Source organism: Oncorhynchus masou, unplaced genomic scaffold (genome assembly GCF_036934945.1).
Source record: "Oncorhynchus masou masou isolate Uvic2021 unplaced genomic scaffold, UVic_Omas_1.1 unplaced_scaffold_3741, whole genome shotgun sequence".
NCBI lineage: Eukaryota > Metazoa > Chordata > Actinopteri > Salmoniformes > Salmonidae > Oncorhynchus > Oncorhynchus masou.
In genome coordinates, this window is record NW_027010143.1 from 10,642 (window position 1) to 22,358 (window position 11,717).

Genomic DNA, 11,717 nt, shown 5'->3' on the forward strand with positions numbered 1-11,717 from the left:
CCTAGCCACCGTGCTTCTACATCTGCATTGCTTGCTGTTTGGGGTTTTAGGCTGTGTTTCTGTACAGCACTTTGAGATATCAGCTGATGTACGAAGGGCTATATAAATACATTTCATTTGATGATCTGTAGAAAGACTGTATGCTGGTAGTTGGTCAGAGTGCACCTACCGATTCAACAGAAAGGTAAAGCATGTTGGTATATGCTTTATAACTTGTCATAAGCATGTACTGGATATGAGCTGTTATAATGTATTTGACAAGGCTTATAAAATGTTATGTTTCTCTATGTATCAACATTTTACCTGACTCAAAATGACTGGTATTTGGTGAGGGTCATAATGAGATGATTATTAAGGGATCATACATGCTCAGACAAGTCTTACAATGCATTATAACTAAATCATAAGGCATTATAGCAGCTGGCTTTAGGTAAAGTGTTACAGACAGGAATTAGCAAACTAGACCTATCAGAGACTACAGTGTATTCAGACTAATGGCTTTGTTCTAGGAACTGCTGCTCACCGCTGGCATCAATTTGATTGGATAAATTAAAAGGTTCTGGAATCAGGCGCCGTGGGATCAAAAGGTCAGCGTCGACACAACAGATCATTAAACTTGGCATGAAGCCGTGGTGTTTTAAAACAAACACAGCATCAGCTGTTGTGCCCTAGTTAATAGTGGTGCGCATTTGAATGACAATGATTTCACCGGCCATGCATTTCCATGTCATACCTCTATAAAACTCCCCCAGGGCAGTGTCCTTACATTACCGTATATGTCTAGAGGGATATTTTTGATTGTGTGTAGAGTAGTATTAAAAAGAATAATCCAAACATGGACCGCATGCAGGGGAAGGTACTGTAGGTGGCTGTGTGTGTGTGTGTGTGTGTGTGCACCTTCCTCTTTTTTTTAAAGTAACAGTTTTTAAAAAGACAACAATCCTTTGTGCAGATCTTCTTCTACGAGGAGCGGAACTTCCAGGGCCTCCACTATGAGTGCAGCAGCGACTGCCCCGAACTGAGCTCTCATTTCAGCCACTGCAACTCCATCAGGGTGGAGAGTGGTGCCTGGGTGGTCTATGAGAGGCCCAACTACATGGGCTCTCAGTACATCCTGACCAGGGGAGAGTACCCCGACTACCAGCGCTGGATGGGCTACAACGACACTATCAGGTCCTGCCGGATTATCAGACATGTAAGTCAAGCCACTGTGAGATGATTTGTGCGTGGTAGTGGTACATGTTGATTACTCATTCAGGGATCTACACAGACATGCATGCACACACGCAAACACGCATCCGTGTACGCATGCAAACACACACACACACACACACACACACACACACACACACACACGACCAAATGTAAATATTATAGTGCATCCATTTCCATTCTAACACCACAGTGGTGTTTTGATCTGTTGAAACCTGATGTCGGTGTCCCATATGAGGACACTAATAACCCAGGTATAATGACACAGCTGATCGATCCCGAGGGATATTGTTCAGATGAAGTTTGGAACTGTGCTCCACTGTGTTGTAGACCACTGGCATGCACAGGATCCGCGTGTATGAGCGCCCTGACTTTGCCGGTCAGATGATTGAGTTCAGTGAGGACAGCCCCAACCTGTCTGAGCGTTTCCTCCACCCCGAGGTGCACTCTGCCAATGTGCTGGACGGCGCCTGGGTCTTCTACGAGCACCCCAACTACAGGGGGCGCCAGCACCTGCTGGAGAGGGGCGAGTACAGACGCCACGCCGAGTGGGGGGGCATGCAGGCCAACGTGGGCTCCCTACGCCGCGTCCAGGACTTTTAGACCATCCGTGTCATACAGATGTAGGATCTTAATTTGAGCCAGGTTGCTACAGCAGGAAAATGATCTTGCAGCAACAGGAAATGTTCATTATTATGTGGATTATAATTTTTGTAAGGGAAAATCAATTGGAAATTACAAACTTCAGAAGCTTTTTTAAAAACTCAAATACACTACATGTTTTTAATTTCCTGCAACAGGGTGATCAAATAAAGACATTGTTATGCTCAACAGCCAATCAGAAGGCATCTGACTTTTTACTTCCTCTCTTTTCCTCTCTACTTCCTTTTCTCTTGATATGTCTTGTTTGCATGTGGGGCTCTGTAGGGCCATCAATGGTACTGGTCCATATAGATGGTACCATTTAGCACACTGTAGATGGTACCATATAACACACTGTAGATGGATGGTACCATATAACACACTGTAGATGGTACCATATAGCACACTGTAGATGGATGGTACCATATAGCACACTGTAGATGGATGTTACCATATAACACACTGTAGATGGATGTTACCATATAACACACTGTAGATGGTACCATATAACACGCTGTAGATGGATGGTACCATATAACACGCTGTAGATGGATGGTACCATATAACACGCTGTAGATGGATGGTACCATATAGCACGCTGTAGATGGATGGTACCATATAACACGCTGTAGATGGATGGTACCATATAGCACGCTGTAGATGGATGGTACCATATAGCACGCTGTAGATGGTACCATATAACACGCTGTAGATGGTACCATATAGCACGCTGTAGATGGTACCATATAACACACTGTAGGTAGATGGTACCATATAACACACTGTAGGTAGATGGTACCATATAACACACTGTAGATGGATGGTACCATATAACACACTGTAGATGGATGGTACCATATAACACACTGTAGATGGATGGTACCATATAACACACTGTAGATGGATGGTACCATATAACACACTGTAGATGGATGGTACCATATAACACACTGTAGATGGATGGTACCATATAACACACTGTAGATGGATGGTACCATATAACACACTGTAGATGGATGGTACCATATAACACACTGTAGATGGATGGTACCATATAACACACTGTAGATGGATGGTACCATATAACACACTGTAGATGGATGGTACCATATAACACACTGTAGATGGATGGTACCATATAGCACACTGTAGATGGTACCATATAGCACACTGTAGATGGTACCATATAACACACTGTAGATGGTACCATATAACACACTGTAGATGGTACCATATAACACACTGTAGATGGTACCATATAGCACACTGTAGATGGTACCATATAGCACACTGTAGATGGATGGTACCATATAACACACTGTAGATGGATGGTACCATATAACACACTGTAGATGGATGGTACCATATAACACACTGTAGATGGATGGTACCATATAACACACTGTAGATGGATGGTACCATATAGCACACTGTAGATGGATGGTACCATATAGCACACTGTAGATGGTACCATATAGCACACTGTAGATGGTACCATATAACACACTGTAGATGGATGGTACCATATAACACACTGTAGATGGATGGTACCATATAACACACTGTAGATGGATGGTACCATATAACACACTGTAGATGGATGGTACCATATAACACACTGTAGATGGATGGTAACCTATAACACACTGTAGATGGATGGTAACCTATAACACACTGTAGATGGATGGTACCATATAACACACTGTAGATGGATGGTACCATATAGCACACTGTAGATGGATGGTACCATATAGCACACTGTAGATGGTACCATATAACACACTGTAGATGGTACCATATAACACACTGTAGATGGTACCATATAGCACACTGTAGATGGTACCATATAGCACACTGTAGATGGTACCATATAACACACTGTAGATGGATGGTACCATATAACACACTGTAGATGGATGGTACCATACAACACACTGTAGATGGATGGTACCATACAACACACTGTAGATGGATGGTACCATACAACACACTGTAGATGGATGGTACCATATAACACACTGTAGATGGATGGTACCATACAACACACTGTAGATGGATGGTACCATATAACACACTGTAGATGTATGGTACCATATAGCACACTGTATATGGTACCATATAACACACTGTAGATGGTACCATATAGCACACTGTAGATGGATGGTACCATATAACACACTGTAGATGGATGGTACCATATAACACACTGTAGATGGATGGTACCATATAACACACTGTAGATGGATGGTACCATATAGCACACTGTAGATGGATGCACACTGTAGATGGATGGGTTACCATATAACACACTGTAGATGGATGGTACCATATAACACACTGTAGATGGATGGTACCATATAACACACTGTAGATGGATGGTACCATATAACACACTGTAGATGGATGGTACCATATAACACACTGTAGATGGATGGTACCATATAACACACTGTAGATGGATGGTACCATATAACACACTGTAGATGGATGGTACCATATAACACACTGTAGATGGATGGTACCATATAACACACTGTAGATGGATGGTACCATATAACACACTGTAGATGGATGGTACCATATAACACACTGTAGATGGATGGTACCATATAACACACTGTAGATGGATGGTACCATATAACACACTGTAGATGGATGGTACCATATAACACACTGTAGATGGTACCATATAGCACACTGTAGATGGATGGTACCATATAACACACTGTAGATGGATGGTACCATATAACACACTGTAGATGGATGGTACCATATAACACACTGTAGATGGATGGTACCATATAACACACTGTAGATGGATGGTACCATATAGCACACTGTAGATGGATGGTACCATATAGCACACTGTAGATGGTACCATATAACACACTGTAGATGGTACCATATAACACACTGTAGATGGTACCATATAACACACTGTAGATGGTACCATATAACACACTGTAGATGGATGGTACCATATAACACACTGTAGATGGATGGTACCATATAACACACTGTAGATGGATGGTACCATACAACACACTGTAGATGGATGGTACCATACAACACACTGTAGATGGATGGTACCATATAGCACACTGTAGATGGATGGTACCATATAGCACACTGTAGATGGATGGTACCATATAACACACTGTAGATGGATGGTACCATATAACACACTGTAGATGGATGGTACCATATAACACACTGTAGATGGATGGTACCATATAACACACTGTAGATGGATGGTACCATATAACACACTGTAGATGGATGGTACCATATAACACACTGTAGATGGATGGTACCATATAACACACTGTAGATGGATGGTACCATATAACACACTGATGGATGGATGGATGGTACCATATAACACACTGTGGAGTACCATATAACACACTGTAGATGGATGGTACCATATAGCACACTGTAGATGGATGGTACCATATAACACACTGTAGATGGATGGTACCATATAACACACACTGTAGATGGATGGTACCATATAACACACTGTAGATGGATGGTACCATATAACACACTGTAGATGGATGGTACCATATAGCACACTGTAGATGGTACCATATAGCACACTGTAGATGGTACCATATAACACACTGTAGATGGATGGTACCATATAACACACTGTAGATGGATGGTACCATATAACACACTGTAGATGGATGGTACCATATAACACACTGTAGATGGATGGTACCATATAGCACACTGTAGATGGATGGTACCATATAGCACACTGTAGATGGATGGTACCATATAACACACTGTAGATGGATGGTACCATATAACACACTGTAGATGGATGGTACCATATAACACACTGTAGATGGATGGTACCATATAACACACTGTAGATGGATGGTACCATATAACACACTGTAGATGGATGGTACCATATAACACACTGTAGATGGATGGTACCATATAACACACTGTAGATGGATGGTACCATATAACACACTGTAGATGTACTGTAGATGGTACCATATAGCACACTGTAGATGGATGGTACCATATAACACACTGTAGATGGATGGTACCATATAACACACTGTAGATGGATGGTACCATATAACACACTGTAGATGGATGGTACCATATAACACACTGTAGATGGATGGTACCATATAGCACACTGTAGATGGTACCATATAGCACACTGTAGATGGTACCATATAACACACTGTAGATGGTACCATATAGCACACTGTAGATGGTACCATATAACACACTGTAGATGGATGGTACCATATAACACACTGTAGATGGATGGTACCATATAACACACTGTAGATGGATGGTACCATATAACACACTGTAGATGGATGGTACCATATAACACACTGTAGATGGATGGTACCATATAGCACACTGTAGATGGATGGTACCATATAACACTGTAGATGGTACCTATAGATGGATGGTACCATATAACACACTGTAGATGGATGGTACCATATAACACACTGTAGATGGATGGTACCATATAACACACTGTAGATGGATGGTACCATATAACACACTGTAGATGGATGGTACCATATAGCACACTGTAGATGGTACCATATAGCACACTGTAGATGGTACCATATAACACACTGTAGATGGTACCATATAGCACACTGTAGATGGTACCATATAGCACACTGTAGATGGTACCATATAGCACACTGTAGATGGTACCATATAACACACTGTAGATGGATGGTACCATATAACACACTGTAGATGGATGGTACCATATAACACACTGTAGATGGATGGTACCATATAACACACTGTAGATGGATGGTACCATATAACACACTGTAGATGGATGGTACCATATAACACACTGTAGATGGATGGTACCATATAACACACTGTAGATGGATGGTACCATATAGCACACTGTAGAGATGGATGGTACCATATACACTGTAGATGGATGGTACCATATAACACACTGTAGATGGTACCATATAACACACTGTAGATGGATGATACCATATAGCACACTGTAGATGGTACCATATAGCACACTGTAGATGGTACCATATAACACACTGTAGATGGATGGTACCATATAACACTCTGTAGATGGATGGTACCATATAGCACAATGTAGATGGATGGTACCATATAGCACACTGTAGATGGATGGTACCATATAGCACACTGTAGATGGATGGTACTATATAGCACACAGTAGATGGTACCATATAACACACTGTAGATGGTACCATATAGCACACTGTAGATGGTACCATATAGCACACTGTAGATGGATGGTACCATATAACACACTGTAGATGGATGGTACCATATAACACACTGTAGATGGATGGTACCATATAACACACTGTAGATGGATGGTACCATATAGCACACTGTAGATGGTACCATATAACACACTGTAGATGGTACCATATAGCACACTGTAGATGGTACCATATAACACACTGTAGATGGATGGTACCATATAACACACTGTAGATGGATGGTACCATATAACACACTGTAGATGGATGGTACCATATAACACACTGTAGATGGATGGTACCATATAACACACTGTAGATGGATGGTACCATATAACACACTGTAGATGGATGGTACCATATAACACACTGTAGATGGATGGTACCATATAGCACACTGTAGATGGATGGTACCATATAACACACTGTAGATGGATGGTACCATATAACACACTGTAGATGGATGGATGGATGGTACCATATAACACACTGTAGATGGATGGTACCATATAACACTGTAGATGGATGGTACTATAGATGGATGGTACCATATAACACACTGTAGATGGATGGTACCATATAACACACTGTAGATGGTACCATATAGCACACTGTAGATGGATGGTACCATATAACACACTGTAGATGGATGGTACCATATAACACACTGTAGATGGATGGTACCATATAACACACTGTAGATGGATGGTACCATATAACACACTGTAGATGGATGGTACCATATAACACACTGTAGATGGATGGTACCATATAACACACTGTAGATGGATGGTACCATATAGCACACTGTAGATGGTACCATATAGCACACTGTAGATGGTACCATATAACACACTGTAGATGGTACCATATAGCACACTGTAGATGGTACCATATAGCACACTGTAGATGGTACCATATAGCACACTGTAGATGGTACCATATAGCACACTGTAGATGGTACCATATAACACACTGTAGATGGATGGTACCATATAACACACTGTAGATGGATGGTACCATACAACACACTGTAGATGGATGGTACCATATAACACACTGTAGATGGATGGTACCATATAACACACTGTAGATGGATGGTACCATATAACACACTGTAGATGGATGGTACCATATAACACACTGTAGATGGATGGTACCATATAGCACACTGTAGATGGATGGTACCATATAACACACTGTAGATGGTACCATATAACACACTGTAGATAGATACCATATAGCACACTGTAGATGGTACCATATAGCACACTGTAGATGGTACCATATAACACACTGTAGATGGATGGTACCATATAACACTCTGTAGATGGATGGTACCATATAGCACACTGTAGATGGATGGTACTATATAGCACACAGTAGATGGTACCATATAACACACTGTAGATGGTACCATATAGCACACTGTAGATGGATGGTACCATATAACACACTGTAGATGGATGGTACCATATAACACACTGTAGATGGATGGTACCATATAACACACTGTAGATGGATGGTACCATATAGCACACTGTAGATGGATGGTACCATATAGCACACTGTAGATGGTACCATATAACACACTGTAGATGGTACCATATAGCACACTGTAGATGGTACCATATAACACACTGTAGATGGATGGTACCATATAACACACTGTAGATGGATGGTACCATATAACACACTGTAGATGGATGGTACCATATAACACACTGTAGATGGATGGTACCATATAACACACTGTAGATGGATGGTACCATATATAGCACACTGTAGATGGATGGTACCATATAGCACACTGTAGATGGATGGTACCATATAGCACACTGTAGATGGATGGTACCATATAACACTGTAGATGGATGGTACCATATAGCACACTGTAGATGGAGATGGATGGTACCATATAACACTGTAGATGGATGGTACCATATGTAGATGGATGGTACCATATAGCACACTGTAGATGGATGGTACCATATAACACACTGTAGATGGATGGTACCATATAACACACTGTAGATGGATGGTACCATATAACACACTGTAGATGGATGGTACCATATAACACACTGTAGATGGATGGTACCATATAACACACTGTAGATGGATGGTACCATATAACACACTGTAGATGGATGGTACCATATAGCACACTGTAGATGGATGGTACCTGTAGATGGATGGTACCATATAACACACTGTAGATGGATGGTACCATATAGCACACTGTAGATGGATGGTAGATGGATGGTACCATATAACACACTGTAGATGGATGGTACCATATAGCACACTGTAGATGGATGGTACCATATAACACACTGTAGATGGATGGTACCATATAGCACACTGTAGATGGATGGTACCATATAGCACACTGTAGATGGATGGTACCATATAACACACTGTAGATGGATGGTACCCATATAGATGGAACACACTGTAGATGGATGGTACCATATAACACACTGTAGATAGATGGGATGGTACCATATAGCACACTGTAGATGGATGGTACCATATAACACACTGTAGATGGATGGTACCATATAGCACACTGTAGATGGATGGTACCATATAACACACTGTAGATGGATGGTACCATATAACACACTGTAGATGGATGGTACAATATAACACACTGTAGATGGATGGTACCATATAACACACTGTAGATGGATGGTACCATATAACACACTGTAGATGGATGGTACCATATAGTAGATGGATGGTACCATATAACACACTGTAGATGGATGGTACCATATAGCACACTGTAGATGGTACCATATAACACACTGTAGATGGTACCATATAGCACACTGTAGATGGTACCATATAGCACACCATATAACACACTGTAGATAGATGGTACCATATAACACTGTAGATGGATGGTACCATATAACACACTAGATAGATGGATGGTACCATATAACACACTGTAGATGGATGGTACCATATAACACACTGTAGATGGATGGTACCATATAACACACTGTAGATGGATGGTACCATATAACACACTGTAGATGGATGGTACCATATAACACACTGTAGATGGATGGTACCATATAACACACTGTAGATGGATGGTACCATATAGCACACTGTAGATGGATGGTACCATATAACACACTGTAGATGGTACCATATAACACACTGTAGATAGATACCATATAGCACACTGTAGATGGTACCATATAGCACACTGTAGATGGTACCATATAACACACTGTAGATGGATGGTACCATATAACACTGTAGATGGATGGTACCATATAGCACACTGTACCTCTGTAGATGGATGGTACCATATAGCACACTGTAGATGGATGGTACCATATAGCACACTGTAGATGGATGGTACCATATAACACACTGTAGATGGTACCATATAGCACACTGTAGATGGATGGTACCATATAGCACACTGTAGATGGATGGTACCATATAACACACTGTAGATGGATGGTACCATATAACACACTGTAGATGGATGGTACCATATAACACACTGTAGATGGATGGTACCATATAGCACACTGTAGAGATGGTACCATATAACACACTGTAGATGGATGGTACCATATAGCACACTGTAGATGGATGGTACCATATAACACACTGTAGATGGATGGTACCATATAACACACTGTAGATGGATGGTACCATATAACACACTGTAGATGGAGATGGATGGTACCATATAGCACACTGTAGATGGATGGTACCATATAACACACTGTAGATGGATGGTACCATATAGCACACTGTAGATGGATGGTACCATATACACACTGTAGATGGATGGTACCATATAGCACACTGTAGATGGATGCACACTGTAGATGGATGGTACCATATAGCACACTGTAGATGGATGGTACCATATAACACACTGTAGATGGATGGTACCATATAGCACACTGTAGATGGATGGTACCATATAACACACTGTAGATGGATGGTACCATACCACACTGTAGATGGATGGTACCATATAACACACTGTAGATGGATGGTACCATATAACACACTGTAGATGGATGGTACCATATAACACACTGTAGATGGATGGTACCATATAACACACTGTAGATGGATGGTACCATATAACACACTGTAGATGGATGGTACCATATAACACACTGTAGATGGATGGTACCATATACACTGTAGATGGATGGTACCATATAACACTGTAGATGGATGGTACCATATAACACACTGATGGATGGTACCATATAACACACTGTAGATGGATGGTACCATATAACACACTGTAGAGATGGATGGTACCATATAGCACACTGTAGATGGATGGTACCATATAACACACTGTAGATGGATGGTACCATATAACACACTGTAGATGGATGGTACTGTAGATGGATGGTACCATATAACACACTGTAGATGGATGGTACCATATAACACACTGTAGATGGATGGTACCATATAGCACACTGTAGATGGATGGTACCATATAGCACACTGTGGATGGTACCATATAACACACTGTAGATGGATGGTACCATATAACACACTGTAGATGGTACCATATAACACACTGTA

General features: G+C 41.0%; 1 protein-coding gene across 1 annotated transcript; it reads left to right on the forward strand.

Moving 5' to 3' along the window:
* The first annotated feature begins 835 nt into the window (after positions 1 to 835).
* LOC135534648 (gamma-crystallin S-1-like) lies at positions 836 to 1,815 on the forward strand. Its single transcript, XM_064961572.1, has 3 exons — positions 836 to 856; positions 953 to 1,195; positions 1,543 to 1,815. The coding sequence occupies exons 1-3, from the start codon at positions 836 to 838 to the stop codon at positions 1,813 to 1,815; spliced, it is 537 nt and encodes a 178-aa protein (XP_064817644.1).
* Positions 1,816 to 11,717: the final 9,902 nt, after the last annotated feature.